Genomic DNA, 20,925 nt, shown 5'->3' with positions numbered 1-20,925 from the left:
GGCTGATTTAAAATGAACATTTATTTAAAATAAAAGTTCTTCTTTTGGCAAAATTACATTTCCTTAATAGCCTAAACAGAGGCTTTACTCCCTTCAAGCTTAAATTGTCAATGTTTCCTTACATCACTGTTTGAAAACACTCAGAATCATTTTTTGTACCTTTATAAAGGGCATTTTCCCCTAATTTTATTAAATGTATGCTCCATCTTTCATTTCAAATTCTTAAATTTGATAAATATATTCAATTAAAATAATTAGACACTAGTTCAGGAGGCAGAGACAGATCCATATGCAACAATGTTTATTGACCAGTTAAGCCAGGCAAAACGAATAAGCCGAATGGCCAGAATAACGGCGTGAACTCGTAATCCAGGAACGGGCAGGGGTCGGGGCAGGCGGCAGACGACGGAATGAAGAGACGGGAAGAAGTTCAGGGCAGGCAGCGAGAATCAGAGTCCGGGGAACAGGCTTGGGTCAGAAGTCAGGCTGCAGACAATCGAGGAAACAAGTAAGGCAAGGATAATTCAGGAAAACGCTCAGACATGCAACACAGGGTGAAACAATACTTCGCACAGGACGCTGAGTGAGTGAGTAAGATATAGTATGAGTAATCAGTGATCATTCAGAACAGGTGCAGCGTAATCATAAACTCATAAACTCATCATAAAATCCATACTAGGAGAAGTATGCAATGCTCTTAGTATTCTGGAGAGGGCGCTCGAGATTGAGTACAGGGAGAATCACGGAGACTGGATGCCGTAACAACTAGGCTGTTACCAATAAAATTAAATCATTTACATTGAAAAATTATAACTATTAAATTAGATTATTTTAAATATTTTTGAATATACAAATAAGGAATGTTGAAAAGAATGATACTTTATGAAACTAGCGTTTTGTCATTCAACGTTGACACTTGCTTGAGAAGTTGAAGTCGTTCTCTATCTCCGTTGCTTCTAGCCACGGTGGTTAAAAATGGTACGGCCCACAATAGGGGTGTCTGAAATCGCTTTACATTAAAATGTTCCTACAGTGAAAATAGGAGTTGACTTGTATTGTAACTGTAATTATATTTTTTCACAATATCAGAAAAATTATCTGACCCCCCCGAAACTGATATTTCTGTCCCCTACTGGGTCTCCATTGGGGGGTATAGTACCCCCCAGTACCCCCTGTAATTCGAACTATGCTCTGAGGTACTTTTGTATTTGTGGGTGGCGGTCAGTTACAATACACTCCAGAGTAACACCACGAGCTTCCAACAGGGCAAAGCTCCTCTGTAATCCTTTTTCCATGTGGTAGCTTCCTCCCACTTCGTTACTCTGAAATAGACAAGAATAGGGAACGAAACAATCATCTTAGACAAACCAGAAGTTTTAAACTTCTCAAACTGTAATTTTTTTAAATACTGATATTTCTTCTCTCCCACCTGAACCAGCTCTGGTGTGTCCACAACGGTGTTGGTCTGAAGGTCCATCAATGTATAGCTTCCAAACTTTGCAGAGTGGCCTTTGAAAGTAATATTACACAAAGCATTATTACCACGAGTGCATTGAATTCAGTTAGATACTACCTATGCATGTTATGCTTCATGATCCGGAAAATACCCGAGCATCCATGCATCCTTCTTATTTACAACTATGTACCTGGTGAGTCAGCCCTCATGTCACCTCCAACGATGACCCTTTCCCTTTCACTCAGGCGATCTAGCGTCTCATTTTGCCATTTTGCTTGAGCACTAAGAAACAAAAACTCGTACTGGTTAACAAATATTAAATACAAAAGTAACAAAATATAATAATAATAAAAATAATACAATTCTGAACCAGGGGTGTTAAACTCAGTTCCAGAAGGATCAACAGGCATACTTGAACTTTTTTAATGAGCCTAAGGCCCCGTTTACACGTACATGGTTATTTTGAAAAACGGAGACATTTCCCTTCGTTTGCACCCTTCGTTTACACGCAAACGGAGGATTCGCCAATGAAACCGATTCTTTCTAAAAACTCCGGCCAGAGTGGAGATTTTGAAAATCTTCGTTTGCACGTTTGCATGTAAACTGAGAAAAACTGAGTTTTAGGCAGCGACGTCACAGAATGTGACCATTTTCGGGATTCTGATTGGCTAAGGTGGGCTTGAGCTTCTCGTTACACTGCCACCTACAGGTTTGGCATGCTCTTGACAGCATATACACAGGTTCGTGTGCACGATGTTATTTTTGAAAACGAAGAGGGGAGAAATGTCCGTTTATGAAAATAGCCATCCACGTGTAAACGTAGCCTTAGAGAGTTGATTAGCTGCCTCAGGTGTGTTTAATAATGATTAGAGGTAAACTCTGCAGTGCTGTGGCCAACAAGGAACTCAGTTTGACACCCCAGTTCTAAAACAAATGCACAGTTTTGAAACTTACGACATGTCTGCTGTCTCCGTTAAAGTTGTGTCCGTCTCTGCTGGATCAAATGTATAATCTTGCTCTTCAGGTGCTACTACAGATGATGTGTCCATTAGGGTTTCTTCGTCATCCTCTTCCTCCAGTTCCACACGAGGTCTCTTTGATGGCCACTTTATAGGTGTAGAGGTCCTAAATATTAAACCAGCTGCTGGTGACAAACTGTCAATGTCCGAAACTGTATCTGTCGTCTGGACACCTGTAATATACAAAGTAGTTGTGTGTTACTGTTATGTGACACTTATTGTGTAACAAGACTAGTTATAGGTCCTCTGTATAAGCAGTATCATGTAATACATAAACATACCTGAACTCCTGTAGCGAACATGAAACGTCTTCATTGATGACTGAGTACCAACAGACTTGGTCAGCGGTTTTGCGTCTGTCTGGCAAGCAACATCTCTGGTTTGGCTGCTCTGTTCTGATGTGCTGTCCTTAACAAATAAAGATTCCACTATCAGCGCGATAAACAAATAACAACATAGCTGGACTCACGGTGCTATCACATGCTATCACAAACTTTATAAGTCTAACATGTTATTATGAACTTGACAAATTCAAAGGCAATTTGGAAAACCAACGCGTAATACATACTTCTAGATGTGTAGCTGGATCACGAACAGTTGGCACTGCTACATCCTTCAGGAGCCATTTTTTTGCAAAACCTGCTTTATACTGAGCCTCATTCAAAAAGCTGTCCGGTGTAAAATGATTCGAGCAGACATAAACGAATTTTGGTAGAGTTGAGGGAGCATTTTCTTCAAAAACAAACTTAATCCACCTCGTCTTCAGCGGTTCAGATTTCGGGAGTAAATAGAGAGAGGCTATGTGGATTATTACATCCAGACCAACGCTTGGGAGACATTCTCGTCAGTGCAGCGATGGCGGATGTGATGCCCGGAGAAAAATCTGTGGAAGCAGTTTTCCAGGATCTGGAGCAGCCTGAGGATGGAACATTTCAGATATCAAAAACTGTTTTTGTTTTATTTATTTTTTTATAATATTAATTATCAATGTCAGTGGTCACATCAAATTGTTACTTTGGTTTCACTTTATTTTGGTCCCTTTAAGTCAGTAGAGTGTCTGTTGCTAGATCCATTGTTTTATTTAAAAAATGTCAGCGCTGGTCGAGAAAATAATATTATAATGGGGGAAATAATTTTAATATTCTGTAAAAACAAGCCTTATTTTTTAGTGGAAAACAAGATAATACTTTTTAAAATAATGTTGGAGAAATAATGATTTACCATTATTATATAGTATCAAGCGCTATATAAATGAAGGTGATTTGACTATAACAAGAACATTACAATGAACACAAATTTGAAAATCTCACTACTAATAATCCAGAATTTAAGACAAAAGATAATAATCCTACTCTGCTTGTTACACTTCCACACACCTTAAACTGATCGAGTGAATCTCCTCAGCTTCTCCAATCTAGCGTAGTGTACGAACAAACCATGGATGTTGTAACATCTGCTCTAAGCTGGGGCGTTCAGCTGGATCCCGAGCTAGACACTGTCCAATCAAATCCCTGCAGTCTGTACACATTTTAATAAGGAGAGAGCTGGTTAGTCATGATCATGTGACCTGGCATTTTTGAAAACAGCGATGCTCTCGGTGTACGTTGAGCTACAGTATATATAAAAATTCTGACACACTACAACCTTTAACTTTCTGTACAACTCGTTTGCTTTATGTGTGTTTATCAATGTTATCATCATTATTCACTCACGTTTGGATAAGTTGGGGTTCTGAAATGTAACTTCGGCTTGTGTGATTTCCGTTCTATTACGAAAAGGAAGACAAAAGTTCGACAACTCGTACAGCAACACTCCTAGAGACCAGACATTTGCTGGGACGGCGTGGAATCGAGGTTCTGTAATGACTTCAGGTGGGCAGTATTCCCGAAATCCTGTAAGGAAGACATTTGCACATTGTTGAGCTTTTTTTTTAAAGCATCATCAAAACATTTGTAAGTCACTAGCTTCAGGTTTCCACACTCCCAAAATGCTCACCCCTGTATATGTTGCTCTCGTAGCCTTCACTACTAAATAGCTGACCGCAGCCAAAGTCTATCAGCTTGAGATCTAGCGTGTCTTTCTCAAACAGGAAATTCTCCAAATGAATGTCATTATGGAAAACACCATGATGGATGCAGTGTAGCACTGCCCGCACAGCCTGTCTCATGACGACCCGTGAGAACCAGTCACTCCAAGGTTGACGAGTGATTATGTCATACAAGGTCTCGTAGGCCTCCGGATACTCCATAACCAGAGTGAATTCTTTAGGATGTTCAAACCACTCGTACGGTTGTATGACGAAGGGGCTTATGGGTTCTCGCCTCATCATCATCAGCAGCGCCACTTCTGTAACGAGAGGTTCGGGATTCCCAGGCTAGAGAGAAGAAGCAGACAGAAGGTTAGCTGGGTAAAAATCTGAAGAAAACATCATTTTGAAATGTACTATTCTTTGATCTTTTTAGATGCGTTCAAAAGAGCCTTTTCAGCTCAAAGTTATTTGGTGCCTCTAGGCTTATTTGTTGATCACATTTATACCTAATGCTTCCTACGGGTGTATTAACTACAGTAATCTGCACTTAAACAACTCCATACACATTCAAGTTTTGGCCAACTTACAATATAAAGATAACGATCATTGTCAATCTTGCGTATCCGCTTGATGGCAACCTGAAAAAAAAAAAAAAAAAAAACAGTTTCAATAACAGTAACAGTTGTCAAGCACCTGGCCTTGTATTAAGTATTAAACCATCTGTAAATTGTTTTAAATGTGTTTTGATGCATGCAAGAGCAAAATGTTTGTACAATTCAGTAAGATTTACCTTTTTGCCATCAAATTTGCGTGTTCCCAGGAAAACCCTGCCAAATACTCCGGATCCAATTAACTTTTCCACGTTATAGAGAGACTCAAAGGACTCTGAAAAACAAACAGAAAAATATGAGACAATTATTAGCTTGCTAGATCCATTGTTTTATTTAAAAAATATCAGTGCTGGTCGAGCAACAGTAAATGTGATCGGACGTGTTAAAAACTTGACTCAGTTATGCATGAAATAGCTAAATCTCTATCTGTAGACTTTGCACTGCCCAGCCTTATTTCAGTCTCACCTGTTAAGCTCTCGTTCACAGGAGAAGCCCTCACGGCACGCCGAGCAGTTCGGCCAGTTGATGTCTCTGTTGGCTCGACAGGAACTTGACCCGGCAGCGGAGGACACAGAAACCCTTCGAAGCTGTTGGACCTGGACAAACCCTTTTCGCTTGGGCTCTCCAATCCATCGCTACTCCAGCTCCCCTCGACGCTGTCCGAGCCTATTATTATTTTTTTATTATATTAATTATCAATGTCAGTGGTCACATCAAATTGTTACTTTGGTTTCACTTTATTTTGGTCCCTTTAAGACATTCTATAAGTCTATCAGTAACATTGCACCTACATGTCTACTAACTCTCATTAGAGTATTAGTAGAGTATTAGTAGACTTATAGTCAGTAGAGTGTCTGTTGCTAGATCCATTGTTTTATTTAAAAAATGTCAGCGCTGGTCGAGAATATAATTTTATAATGGGGGAAATAATTTTAATATTCTGTAAAAACAAGCCTTATTTTGAGTGGAAAACAAGATAATACTGTTTAAAATAATGATGGAGAAATAATGATTTACCATTATTTGGCTTGACGCCGGAGTGATCTGAAGCAGGTGACGATGATGGTTCAGGAACAGGATCTGCTGGAGGAATAAAAGGCTCCACAACAGTCACAGCATCACTGGAAGAGCTGCTGAAAACACCCTTCGTATCCTCCAAGAACTTGAGAGAACGACCAGGTTTCTTCACACATTCTGGAGCTTTTTCTGAAATGAAGAAAAAACAAATGAAAACAACTATTAGACCTATCTCTGACGTCAAATTAAGCAATGACATAATGATATAACTTACATTTTACTATTCAAATCTTAATAGTGTAACAAAGTCTCTGCTTAATATCTGCAAACTCTTTATTGTGATGCTCCTCCAACAGACATTCAGTTTCTATCAGTAACATTGCACCTACATGTCGACTAACTCTCATTAGAGTATTAGTAGAGTATTAGTAGAGGGTTAGAATAAGTTGACATGTAGTTGAAAAGTTACTTATAGTCAGTAGAGTGTCTGTTGCTAGATCCATTGTTTTATTTAAAAAATGTAAGCGCTGGTCGAGAAAATAATTTTATAATGGGGGAAATAATTTTAATATTCTGTAAAAACAAGCCTTATTTTGAGTGGAAAACAAGATAATACTGTTTAAAATAATGATGGAGAATTAATGATTTACCATTATTTGGCTTGACGCCGGAGTGATCTGAAGCAGGTGACGATGATGGTTCAGGAACAGGATCTGCTGGAGGAATAAAAGGCTCCACAACATTTCTTGAGCTGCTGAAAAAACCCTTCCAGCGCTTACGGAAACGACCAGGTTTCTTCATACGTTCTGGAGCTTTTTCTGAAATGAAGAAAAAACGAATGAAAACAACTATTAAACCCATCTCTGACGTCAAATTAAGCAATGACATAATGATATAACTTACATTTTACTATTCAAATCTTATCTGTAAAGTTACAAATCTAAAGTAATGGGAATTGTTCACGCTATCCACCTGACTTCTGCTTAATGCCTGCATAAATGTCCCAACATATTATTTCACAATATTAATAGTAATTTTATTTCACTATTATCACGATTACGAGGTGATTCCGATTCAACGCTAAAGTTATTTTTCTTATTTTATCTGACCTTTAATTAAAAAGAAAACATACATTTCCAGGCTTCATTTGGCCAACTCTGGCACATGTGGCTCAGTTCTTGTAATAGTAAAGATCATATGGGCCATATCTAAATATAGATATATTTTATTAAACACATTTATTAAATGCATAGCAATGTCTTATTTATGACATAACCGACTCTGTAATACTCGGCACGACAGCCATTTTGACAATTTTGCATGTTTTTGACAATTCAAGAGAAATAAGTGGTGAAATTGAATTCTTTTCTGGATCGTATGCAGTCTGTGAAGCGGCTTTCTCTGCGTGTGTTTCTGGTGTGTGTCAGACAGCCATCGAGCTCATGCCTTATTGAGAACGTTTTGCTAACATTCCCATTCAATTAAGAAAACATTATTTCTAAATGTTCCTTGAACGTTCAAAACGTCCAGTTTTTTCAACGTTTCAAAAATGTTTTATCTAACATTCTATTTTATAATTTTTCATTATGGGAACGTTACTTTTGAATGTTCTCGGAATGTTCCGAAAATGTCAGATGAATGTTGGAAAAAATTGGTTTCACTTTATTTTGGTCCCTTTAAGACATTCTATAAGTCTATAGGGGAATTATCACCCTACGTCACACGGCGTCACGCAGGTTCTACTGCGCATGTCGGGACCAAAAGTGGTCAAAAAAATATGCGGAGAACATTACGAAAATTAAATATAAAATGTTTTAAATCGAGCTATTAGTATTATTCTTATCCGTGTAAGGATCAGCTGTTAAACGGGTCTTTCTGCAACCACGATGCGCACACATCCCGGATGTTTACAAACCTATAATTGGTCTATAAGTAACACTGCACATGTCTACTAACTCTCATTAGAGTATTAGTAGAGTATTAGTTGACCGTTAGGGTTAGAATAAGTTGACATGTAGTTGAAAAGTTACTTATAATCAGTAGAGTGTCTGTTGCTAGATCCATTGTTTTATTTAAAAAATGTCAGCGCTGGTCGAGAAAATAATATTATAATGGGGGAAATAATTTTTATATTCTGTAAAAACAAGCCTTATTTTGAGTGGAAAACAAGATAATAATGTTTAAAATAATGTTGGAGAAATAATGATTTACCATTATTTGGCTTGACGCCGGAGTGATCTGGAGAAGGTGACGATGATGGTTCAGGAATAAAACGCTCCACAACAGTCACAGCACTACCGGAACAGCAGCTGAAAAGTCCCTTCGTAGCCTTCCAGATCCTGAGCCAAAGACGTTCTGGAGCTTTTTCTGAAATGAAGAAAAAACTAATGAAAACAACTATTAGACCCATCTCTGACATCAAATTAAGCAATGACATAATGATATAACTTACATTTTACTATTCAAATCTTAATAGTAAAATGCTCCTCCCAACAGACATTCAGTTGTCTACAAGTAAAATTGCACCTACATGTCTACTAACTCTCATTAGAGTATTTAGTAGAGTATTAGTAGACTGGTAGGGTTAAAATAAGTTGACATGTAGTTGAAAAGTTACTTGTTGTCAGTACAAGTGTCTGTTGGTGGAGCATTACAATAAAGAGTTTGCAGATATTAAGGAGAGAGTCTACTGATGCTCTAATGAGAGTTAGTCGACATGTAGTTGCAAAGTTACGTATAGTCGACAGAATGTTCAAAAGGGACCATCAAAATAAAGTGTTATCGTTACTTTAGTTGGTTTAGTTGACAAATCAGCCATTGAAAATAGAAATAGAAACTAAGCCATTACATCTTTATTAAAAGCCTATTCTGACCTCTGCGAGAGTGGTTAGATGAAGTGGACGGACGTCCAACATCTGGGTTCTGCTTCGCCCTCGTCCCGTGAGCCTGACCTGTGGACACAGAAACAGAAAACTCAGAAGACAGAGATGGTAAATATCCAGGACGATCCTGGCTCTGGGTCGGGTCTGGCAGCGGCAGAGGTGGACAGTAACAAAGTACATTTATTTGAGTACTGTACTTAAGTACACTTTTTGAGTATCTGTACTTTACTTGAGTACTATTTTTTCTGGAAACATTTTACTTTAACTTCACTACATTTGAAAGACAAGTATCATACTTTTTACTCCACTAACGTTACATTTCTGTCAAGGTCCTTGAGTAGAAAGAAGTTGGATTCTGACATCAATCTGACTTTCATTTTCAATGTTGGGTTTGGTCTTTTAAATGCTCATTTTGTCATTGTTTTGGAGCACACTAGCTTATAACAGTGGCTGACATATTCATCCTAAAAGCCAAAAATCTTTAAATAGGGCACTATTTGAGGGAACAACCCGAAACTATTGTGGACGTTATTGAGAGCACTTATTCAATCTCTGTGTTCTAGAAATAAATTATATATTGATATGAGGGTGGGTAGGTAGGCAGGCATAGATTCAGAGGCATAAGGTACTGTAAGTATTACAAACAATAATAAAACAATGCATTGACATTTACTTTTTACTTTTCATACTTAAGTACTTTTAAAAACAAGTACTACTGTACTTTTACTCAAGTAAAAATCAGTCTTTTCAACTTTTACTTGTAACTGAGTAATATTTCACCAGAAGTATCTGTAACTTACTTTCACTCAAGTAAGGAAATTGTGTAACTTACTTTGTCCATCTCTGGGCAGCGGATCCTGATCACGGTCATCAGAATCGGGCCTCCAAACCTCCCGACCAGCCGTCTGCCAGAAAGCAGCTCTCCTGGATCTGGAGTGCTCTAAGGATGGAATATTTCACATATCACATAACGTTAGTTTAATCATAATCAATAATCAATGTCTGTGGTCAATTACAGATTTTTACTTCAGTTAAGTTACTCAAATTCAATTCAAGTTTATTTCACATGCAATGAATCAAATAAATGGGATCAAATGGGATCAGTCAGTCATTGTACAACACACCATAACAAATAAATTAAAAATTAAAGCACTCACTTCCTCTTTCGCCCATCATGAAATTACGAGCCATCGCCAACCTCCTCCAAACTGCAATAAAATCGGTACAAACAAAATACAAGACAATACAATACAATACAATAGAAATCTCCTCAGAAATAACGTTACTCCCCTGAAAAAAAAATATCAAACAAAAGTATTATCAGAAATTATATGAATTATATAATATAATTAAATTATATATCCTTTTTCAAAAAGTATATATCCTCCGATGTCCTTCAAGAATATAAGTGTCCTCTCAGCAATCCAGAAAAGCTTCAAAGTAGCAAGTTTCGGCCAGAAAATTCTCCGCAAAAGTCAGTCTGTTAATTCGCCTCGTCTCTCAACCAACAGACAGCGGTCGATCGTTGAGCAGAGAGATACATGCAGATCGCAGAATTCATAAAACGCGTCGCCATAGCAACTAACATTCGAATCATAACATGCACGCACGCCCAGACAGCGACCGGTTCGAGTGTATTTGCAGTCAGAATTCATAACCTACATAGCAACTAAAATTCGAACCACACATGCACGCGCACATCGACTCTGATTTATTAAATAATTGCAACTTTAATGTTGACGTTTTCTTTAATATGATTTTCATTCTTTCAGACAAGTTTTATTATTAAAACCCGTGGAAAATGCGCGCAAAAAGGCACAAGAGAGAATAAATCGGACATCATATAAATTAATAATTAAATTGGCCCTTTTCCGCATATATATCAAGGCCAATCAGCTTTCAATATCACTAATACACCATCCAACCGGTTAGTAGTAGTGGTGAAGAAATCCAAATTATTTTTGAATCCTCTATTAAAATTGTTCACAATTGCTACCCAGTTGAGTTAACTATAAACGTGCTAAATTTGCTCTGCAAGTGAACGTCGTCTTGTGGTGCCATCTTATATATATTTTTTAATAATATTTATTATCAATGTCAGTGGTCTGGTCACTTCAAATTGTTACGTTGGTTTCACTTTGTTTTGGTCCATTTAAAAAACAGCCTAAGCGAATGTTATATTTGTTTATTTTTCTGATTCATCAGAATCATCACATCACATTACAATAAAATCAACTGTATTTAGATGGGAAAATGATTCTCATCTGTTTCATTTCATTAGCCTCCAGACTTGCTTAAAAAAAAAAAAAAAACAGAACCATTAAAGCTATTTTTGTGACAGTAACGTCATATAATATATAATATTATAATATTGAAAGTATTGATTTTAGAAATACATCTTTTTACGTATGGTATACATAACATATTGTGCTTTTTATTTATTTATTTAAATTACAAACATTTCAAGTAGCCTACAATGCAACAAAAAACTAAATGAATGCAAGGCACTGTAAATACAATTCAAAATGTATAAACCAAAGAATAACAACAACAACTAAAGTATAAATGTACATAATAATAATAAAATAAAAAATTAATAATAAATACAGAAATTAAAGTTTATAATATCAGGGCAGTTATATGTATTTGAAAAGCTTTAAAATTTGTATTGTTTTTATAAGCTTTTTGTTTTGTGATCTCATGTTTAAAAGATATTCTAAGTATATTGTGAGATCAGTGTTATAAAAGGTAATATAGGAGGGTTTCTTTTTAGTTAAATAATAAAACTTCGCCAAAATAATTAAAAGATTAATGATATAATTTTGTTTTTCAGAAAAAGAATTCACAAATCTAATGACTAGGCAATTTTAAATATTAATATTACACATATTAATTCCATTGGCTGGTCCAGCAACCAATCGCATTGCATCTCGCGTGGGCCGAGGTTCCGTATCTGCTTTACTTTTCGAAATGGATAATCCCCATGGAGGGAGAACCTGGATTTGTAAAGTTGGGACGGTTGTTTTATTCTCAACGATATGAAAAGTGTTGCCACTCCCATTTATTGCACATGTTCCCCCGAAATTATATTGCACGACCCGTAAATATGCAGGCAAACGCGGTTGCCTACTATATCAGTCGAGCCAATAGTCCGGCAAGATACTGAAATAGGATTATTATTAACCAATCAGATGTAGCTTATTTAGAACAGCTGTTACACGTATGATTCAGCTTTCGGACACGAGCAGCAGCTGCGGCGGCAGCAAATTGACCATCGCCAAGGACATTATTTCTGTGATTGTAAGTATTCATTTAATTAGAATATGATATCTATATAAAATGTTTGTTTTGTACGCTGTGTTGTTAAGCGTCTCGTTAGTGTCGTTTTAACCCTTGTATGGTGTTCGGGTCTGTAGGACCCGGTTTCATTTTTATCAAGAGAAAAATTATACGATTAATTATTTTTTCAAACTCAGACTCATTGGCCTTGGCTCATTTTCTGTGAAGAATATATATCTGAACACATTTTCAATCCACACCCACACCCACACAGGCTGTCCGGCTAGACCCGGGGCTGTGTACCTTTACTCCTCCTGTCAGAGCATATTGTTATTGTGTGTGTGTGTGTGTGTGTGTGTGTGTGTGTGTGTGTGTGTGTGTGTGTGTGTGTGTGTGTGTGTGTGTGTGTGTGTGTGTGTGTGTGTGTGTGTGTGTGTGTGTTCTTGTATATGGTTTATGAGGACACATGTGTATAATGACATGGGTATTACAACGTAAACATGGTTTATGAGGACATATGTGTCCTTCTAAACCAAACGGCTTAAAAAACATACTAAATCTGTGATTGGTAGGTTTAGGGGTAGGGTTAGTGTAGGGGGATTATACAGTTTGTACATTAGAAAAACCATTACGCCTATGGAGAGTCCTCATAAACCACATATCTGAGAGTGTGTGTGTGTGTGTGTGTGTGTGTGTGTGTGTGTGTGTGTGTGTGTGTGTGTGTGTGTGTGTGTGTGTGAGATTGTAAGTGTGAGTGCAAGAGTGAGTTCTGTGTTTCTTAAAGGGATACTCCACCGAAAAATGAAAATTCTGTCATTATATACTCACCCTCATGTTGTTTCAAACCTGTATGAATTTCTTTCTTTTGCTGAACAGAAAGGAAGATATCTAGAAGAATGTGAGTAACCAGACAGTTTTAGATACCATTGACTTCCATAGTAGGAAAAAAATATATACTATGGAAGTCAATGATGACAGAATTTTCATTTTTCGGTGGAGTATCCCTTTAAAGGGTCAGTAAGAAGCCAATATTCTAACCGGAGAGCTAAGAGCTCAAGTTAGAACTGCATGTAATAGAAACAAAATTATAAGTATAACTATCAAACATAGTATTTTGGTTATTTAACTTTAAAATATATATTTTATTAGATATATTTTATTGTATTTTGGTTATTCAGGGTGGCCGCGGGTCCTTAAAAAGTCCTAAATAAAATGTTCCTAATAAAAGGCCTTAAAAAGTATTAAAATGTTTTAAATTCAGATTCGATAGGTCTTAAATATTTCTGGTCACATTACCGCTAAAATTTCTCCAGTCTGACGGACCTAATGTCCGTCAAATAACCAGTGAAGCATCGAATCGCGAGAATGATTCAGATTTGATTACTTAAACAGCTATTGATAATGATAATGTAGGCTTTTTCTGGTAACGCTGTTGAGGCTCGCTCTGCTTGTCTCTGTGATAGATTTTATAGTAAGAAATCAAAACAAATGAGCATAACGGCACACATAAAAAAACTCACAGAAGAAACATACTGAGGTAAAATTTCTAAATGTTGATTTTTAAAAAAAATTTATAACATGTGATATAGTTAAGTAACATAACATGACGGGAGCTATTTTGCTGAATATTTTCACGATTGCAAATGTTACATTGATTTTAGTTCAATAAACAAGTAGTTAATATTAAATTATTTCAATTACTTCGGTTAAATATTACATATACATATGCAATATAATGTGTATTTCCATCACAGGTTTGGTCTTAAATTTAATTCAAAGTGGCATTAAAAAGGTCTTAAAAAGTCTTAAATTTAACTTGTTATCTGTAGACACCCTGTATTAACTGGCCGGAATTTTGAGATCGCAATAGACGTGAAGGACTATAATGCGTTAAGAGCTCGCTCAAGTACTGCGGAGCTAAACCATTTAGTGCTTTGTAAGTAATCAGCAGTATTTTAAAATGTATACGATGTTTAATAGGGAGCCAATGCAGTGTTGACAGAACCGGGCTAATATGGTCATACTTCCTGGTTCTGGTAAGAACTCGAGCTGCTGCGTTTTGAACTAGCTGTAATTTGTTTATTAAGCGTGCAGGGCAACCACCCAGTAGAGCATTACAATAATCTAGCCTTGATGTCATGAACGCATGAACTAATTGTTCCGCATTTGTCATTGAGAGCATATGACGTAATTTAGATATATTTTTAAGATGGAAAAATGCGGTTTTACAGATACTAGACACGTGACTTTCAAATGAAAGATTGGTATCAAAGAGCACACCCAGGTTCCTAACCGACGACGAAGACTTGACCGAGCAGCCATCAAGTGTTAGACAGTATTCCAGGTTATTACGTGAGGGAGTTTTTTGTCCAATAATTAGAATCTCTGTTTTTTCAGAATTAAGTAGTAGGAAATTACTAGTCATCCAATTTTTTATATCAGGTATGCATTCCGTTAATTTTGTGAATTGGTAAGTTTCGTCTGGGCGTGAAGAAAGTCCTACTATTATTCCTTTCAATAATTTGTTACATTAAGATATCACAATGCAGAAGAAAAGATCTGTCTATACTTCCGTTTCATTGTGACTTTTAAGGCCCTGTTCTAAACGGCACACTTCATGTGCATCTGTGGTGTTCCACAAGACTGCAGGGTGTCCCATTTGTCATTTTAGGTTTCAGAAGGAAGCAGACTTACACCCGACAGACAAAGCAGCGTTATGTCATGAAAGCGTGGAACTGGAGAAAGACGTCGAAGGCCTAGGGTTCCATTGGGACGGGCTGTGTCTTTATTAAAACAAATCTTTACATAGATTAAACCAATAGGCCTTTATCTCATTTCCTGGTTTTGGAACGTTCGAAATCACCAAGCAGTGTACTCGCACTTCCGGTTGTTAAGTAGTTACACCTTTAGATGAAAAGTTGGTCAGTAAACTTAAATAAAATCGCGATATAGACCAGTGTCTGTCAATATTAAACCACATAAAGACCATTTAAATAGGAATCATGCATGTTCTGTGTATCTCTGTGAATGAATGGTTTCATTTACCACACACACACTGAGGCACGCATGATGTTTTCAGCCTAACGTCTTAACATTAATGCACTTTATCAACACAGCTGCTCTGAGAGTCACTTCAGCAGCATTTTAGCTTCATTTGAGAAAAAACGATCATATCATAAAACACAGAGAGACTCAAAGGTGTACAAGGCAACCCGTCAAAATAAAAGTTTGGTTTAACCTTTGAAGAAAGTTTGGCTTAAATCATTACATTTTAAATAATTGGTTATAACAATTTGATCAAACCATTAAAATGGAATCAAGAAAACAAAACAAAAAAAGAAACTTTTGGCAGATGCGAGAGCTAAGTAGTCCAGTGCAATAACCGGAAGACGCCGTACACTGCTTCGCGGCTACTTCCAGCGTTCTAATGTGTTGTGATAAAGGCCTATACAATATCCCTCAGTTTCACAGACAAGTCTTAAGATAGTCCCAGACTAAAATGTATGTTTGAGCTGTTTTAACTAAAAGCATCTTGCACTGACATATCTTAAAATATGTCAGTGCCATTGTTTTGTTTCAAGATGCACACCAGTCATGTTTTTTCTAAGACACGTTTATTAAAGCTACTCAAATGCTCTAATTTAACTAAGGCCTAATCCTGGCTTACTCTAAGCCCTGTCTGTGAAACCAGGCCTAAACATTACATTTTGTATTTTAGCAAATTATCTGTAATCTACTGACATGATTTTAATTCTGAAACATATTTCTGCTTCCTAGATTATTTGATCTTTTTTCCAAGATGATCCCTGCAAGTTTCGGCCAGCTGTTGGCTAAAGTGAGCAAGCTAAGGACCCACCTGCTATTTGCTCCTTCATACTTCACTACAGCACGGCTATCAAATCAAAACTCTAAACCGCATGAAAGAAACATTCTCCTGATGGGTCCTCCTGGAGCAGGGAAGACCTGTGTAGGGTGGATTGTGGGACACAGACTACAGCCCGTCCCAATGGAACCCTAGGCCTTCGACGTCTTTCTCCAGTTCCACGCTTTCATGACATAACGCTGCTTTGTCTGTCGGGTGTAAGTCTGCTTCCTTCTGAAACCTAAAATGACAAATGGGACACCCTGCAGTCTTGTGGAACACCACAGATGCACATGAAGTGTGCCGTTTAGAACAGGGCCTTAAAAGTCACAATGAAACGGAAGTATAGACAGATCTTTTCTTCTGCATTGTGATATCTTAATGTAACAAATTATTGAAAGGAATAATAGTAGGACTTTCTTCACGCCCAGACGAAACTTACCAATTCACAAAATTAACGGAATGCATACCTGATATAAAAAATTGGATGACTAGTAATTTCCTACTACTTAATTCTGAAAAAACAGAGATTCTAATTATTGGACAAAAAACTCCCTCACGTAATAACCTGGAATACTGTCTAACACTTGATGGCTGCTCGGTCAAGTCTTCGTCGTCGGTTAGGAACCTGGGTGTGCTCTTTGATACCAATCTTTCATTTGAAAGTCACGTGTCTAGTATCTGTAAAACCGCATTTTTCCATCTTAAAAATATATCTAAATTACGTCATATGCTCTCAATGACAAATGCGGAACAATTAGTTCATGCGTTCATGACATCAAGGCTAGATTATTGTAATGCTCTACTGGGTGGTTGCCCTGCACGCTTAATAAACAAATTACAGCTAGTTCAAAACGCAGCAGCTCGAGTTCTTACCAGAACCAGGAAGTATGACCATATTAGCCCGGTTCTGTCAACACTGCATTGGCTCCCTATTAAACATCGTATACATTTTAAAATACTGCTGATTACTTACAAAGCACTAAATGGTTTAGCTCCGCAGTACTTGAGCGAGCTCTTAACGCATTATAGTCCTTCACGTCTATTGCGATCTCAAAATTCCGGCCAGTTAATACAGGGTGTCTACAGATAACAAGTTCAATTTAAGACTTTTTAAGACCTTTTTAATGCCACTTTGAATTAAATTTAAGACCAAACCTGTGATGGCCTGTTATTGATATAGATGACGATGTTCTCGAAAGGACGTGGGGAATGAGTGTGGCAGACAAGCTCTCTGAAATTGGTGGTGATGGTTTTATTGAAGAAGAAGGTAAAGCAGTGTGCAGGTTTGCAGCCACAGGAAGTGTCATCTCTCTGACCGGCTCCAATCCCCTGCATTCGGACGCCATGCGGCACCTGAAGCGCTCTGGACTGGCCGTGTACCTGGATGTGGACACAGAAGATATCATGCAGAGACTCTCTCGAATGAAGGTGAACAGGATTGTGGGTCAGGATGCTGGTGTTTCTATGAGAGAGATATTACATTACAGGGAGCAGTTTTATGAGAAATGGCTAGATGCGAGAGTCCTTTGTGGGACGGGAGACTCCGTGGAGGACGTGGCTGATAAAGTCCTGAGGACTCTGCTCAGATATGAGGATTCAGAATCAGAGGTGTTTGCTTCAACGAGGAGCCAAATGTCAAGTGACCCCAAGTTCTTCAGTGATGTCGTCATAGAGGGTCTTGCACCAGATGGAGGGCTTTACGTACCAAAAAAAGGTTTCCCCAAACTGGAACCTTCAGAATGGTTGAGAATATCCAGCCATGCCACGAGAGCTGTGGCCATACTGGAAAACTGTATCCATCCTATGGATGTGTCCCCTGTAGAATTGAGCACAATGGTGTGTCGTGCTTACGGCCAGAACTTCGCCGATCAGTCGGTTGTGCCTCTAAAGCACCTCACTGATCATCAGTATCTTCTAGAACTCTTTCACGGCCCAACTGCCTCGTTTAAAGACCTGGCACTGCAGTTGATGCCTCAGCTGTTTGCCCACTGCCTGCCACAGATGTGCAACTACCTGATTCTAGTGGCCACATCTGGAGATACCGGAAGCGCGGTGCTGAACGGCTTCAGAAATCTTAAAGACAGTGACCGGGAGAGGATCGCTTGTGGTTTTCCCTGAGAACGGAGTGAGTGAGATTCAGAAGCTACAGATGACAGGATTTCAGGAGGGCAATGTCCATCAGCGTCCTGTCCAATTTTGACTTCTGCCAGAGGAGCATTAAACGAATGTTTGGGGACTCGAGCTTGATCGGACATTTAGCTGTGGAATATGCCACGGTTCTCAGCACCGCAAACTCGATAAACTGGGCCCGACTGCTCCCTCAGGTGGTCTATCACTGCTCGGCGTACATGGACCTGCTTAGAAATCGCACGCTGACTTTCGGAGACCCCATTGACGTGTGCATCCCTACCGGAAACTTTGGCAATGCCATGTCAGCCCTGTATGCCAAACAAATGGGAATACCCATACGGAAGGTGATCTGTGCATCCAATCATAACTGCATCATATCCGACTTCATCGCTAGTGGCAAGTATGATCTCCGCAACCGGAAGCTGCAGGTTTCAAACTCTCCTGCCATTGATATCCTGAAGTCTTCCAACCTTGAGAGGTTCATCCATCACGCTTCCGGTGGGGATGGAAGTCTTGTCAGAGATCTGTTTTTGAATCTAGAAAGAGAGCGCATCTTTAAAGTGTCGGAGACTTTACGGCAGAAGATAAATCTGGAACTTCAAGCTGGTTGGTGCTCTGAAGAAGACTGTTTGAGGGCCATACAGGAGATGCACACTACAACAGGCTTCATAATGGACACTCACACAGCGGTTGGGAAAGTAGTCGCCGATCGTATACATGACAAAACCTGCGATATGCTCCACTGCACCTTGTGATATGCTCCACTGCACACCACGGGAAGTTTGCTCCGGCTGTCTTAAAAGCCCTTCAGTGTCAAGATATCCCACCGGATCCTGTTGAGCAGTTGGATAAACTCTGCAGCATTGGAGGCCGAGAGCAGATGCATGACGCTCTGCTGAAGTGCATGGGAAACAGTGGACATCATCCACATAAAGTATGTCAGGCTGACTATAACAAGCTCACAGATGAAGTAGAAACTATGATACAAGACTCATTTCTGAGAGTCCAGTGAAACCTGCAGTACCTGCACATGTCCACTTGATGGCAAAGTCTGTCAAGAAACCCCAAACATTATACTTCCATCAAATCTGAACACAAGGTGACAGTGAAGTCATGAGATATAGTTCAAATGCTTTTCATGTAAGTCCATAAACTATAGTCTTAATTGTACTTTATCATAATCTCTCAGATGTTTTATTAATTTAGTGTCGATCACTTTATTAAAAAAGCCTGTTTATACTGATAGTGGCTTAATTGCTGGCAACAGCAAACAGTCTACAGTTACATCATGAAATATTACTTGGTGGAATTATTCTTTTTGAATATTATTAATAAAAATAATTTATTGATCATTTTTATTCCTATTGCTGTTGTTGACATGTGTAGCTTATTTCTTTAAGGGTTGAAATACAAATAAATAAACTGACAAGGCAAACAAAAAGTTTTTCCCTCTTGAAGAGATAGTTCATCATCATTCACTCAAACACTCATGTTGTTCCAGACCTCAATTACTTTCTTTATTCTGTCAAACACAAAAAAATACAAATAAAATAATAATGAGAAATTAATCCGTTTTTTCCCCTTCATGTAGTAGAAGTCAATGGTAACCAAACCGGTTTGCTTTATCAACATTCTTCCCAATATCTTTATATATATATATATATATATATGACTGAGCATCCTGGATTGGATCCTGTTTGTTTAAACGTGTATTCTCTTCAGAATGCATACATTTATCGAGCCGACTATGGAACCTTACCCTGGTATTCCAGAGTTCTCGCGAGAGCACAAGTTGAATTTGCTCAGCGAGTTAGATTTAGGTCTGGATTTCCAGGCTAATGGAACCTTGCGTCTACGTGGAATTGTACAGTAAGTGTCGATAGTGTTTTTAAATGTTATGTCAAGTTTTTATATTTTATTAAAGTTTGAAAATTTTAATGCAGGGCTATATAATAATATATTTACATCTACAATCAACCTACACATACTGACTGCACAAAAGTAAAAACTTAGCTATATTCTGAATTGCAACCATGAAATTGACAACACATATGGCAGAACAAACTTAATATTTATTAATATCACAATACACTCTGCAAATACAAGAAAATTATTTCACAATTTGTATAAATAATTAGTGGATGGATCTTACTTTATTCTTGTAATTAAATAAACATTGCCGATTCTACAAAACCAATACATACTGTAAACAAACTAGTGAATATTTGACATTTTATATACAATAGTAAGAAATAACTTCAGGAGTCTTCATAGAATTATAAGAAAGCACAAAATGAAGCATAGGCTGTGCTATAACAAAACAAAGACATTGCTGAAAAATAAAGTACTATCTGTACATGTGCCTGTGTTTTAGTCCTTACAGGTTTCTGGCATATCGCTCCTTTGTGAGCTGGTGCTGGGGTTTCCTTGGCCGTCGGGTACGTGTCGTGATTCCTGGCTGGGTGGTGATGAGGGTTCGCCGTGAGTTTCCAGATGATCAGGGCAGATATGTTGGTTTCCTACCAGCTGATGATTGAATCTGGACACCATGGTGGAGATGACCTCCTCCTTGTCTGGCCACTCATACTCCGCACAAAGGTCTGATAGTATGGGTATCTTAAGTACCTCATCCATGTA

The 20,925-nt window shown here is 38.0% G+C and overlaps 2 protein-coding genes and 1 pseudogene across 3 annotated transcripts; 1 reads left to right on the top strand and 2 right to left on the bottom strand.

Annotated features, from left to right (window-relative positions):
- Positions 1-305: 305 nt before the first annotated feature.
- On the bottom strand, positions 306-3,244 carry LOC309484208 (uncharacterized protein). The gene is made up of 7 exons (XM_082150493.1): positions 3,044-3,244; positions 2,757-2,883; positions 2,411-2,648; positions 1,647-1,738; positions 1,430-1,509; positions 1,201-1,322; positions 306-486 (listed from the first exon to the last, which is right to left on the bottom strand). Exons 2-7 carry the CDS (start codon positions 2,788-2,790, stop codon positions 450-452), a joined length of 603 nt encoding a protein of 200 aa, XP_082006619.1. The 5' UTR covers positions 2,791-2,883; positions 3,044-3,244; the 3' UTR covers positions 306-449.
- A 627-nt stretch (positions 3,245-3,871) lies between these two features.
- Positions 3,872-10,205, bottom strand: LOC309483172 (serine/threonine-protein kinase pim-2-like; the record flags this gene model as incomplete). The annotated part of the gene is made up of 11 exons (XM_082148841.1): positions 3,872-3,993; positions 4,188-4,367; positions 4,471-4,849; positions 5,092-5,142; positions 5,295-5,389; positions 5,581-5,781; positions 6,133-6,321; positions 6,783-6,950; positions 8,344-8,499; positions 9,006-9,083; positions 10,172-10,205. The coding sequence occupies 11 exons, from the start codon at positions 10,203-10,205 to the stop codon at positions 3,890-3,892; spliced, it is 1,635 nt and encodes a 544-aa protein (XP_082004967.1). The 3' UTR covers positions 3,872-3,889.
- A 5,534-nt stretch (positions 10,206-15,739) lies between these two features.
- On the top strand, positions 15,740-19,411 carry LOC309484228 (threonine synthase-like 1; annotated as a pseudogene). The gene is made up of 2 exons: positions 15,740-16,293; positions 17,323-19,411. The product of its transcript is annotated as a threonine synthase-like 1 (transcript).
- The last annotated feature ends 1,514 nt before the right edge of the window (positions 19,412-20,925 follow it).

Source organism: Leuciscus leuciscus (assembly GCF_965113295.1).
Source record: "Leuciscus leuciscus genome assembly, chromosome: 20".
In the NCBI taxonomy this organism is placed as follows: domain Eukaryota; kingdom Metazoa; phylum Chordata; class Actinopteri; order Cypriniformes; family Leuciscidae; genus Leuciscus; species Leuciscus leuciscus.
This window is presented reverse-complemented; position numbering and strand designations above follow the sequence as displayed.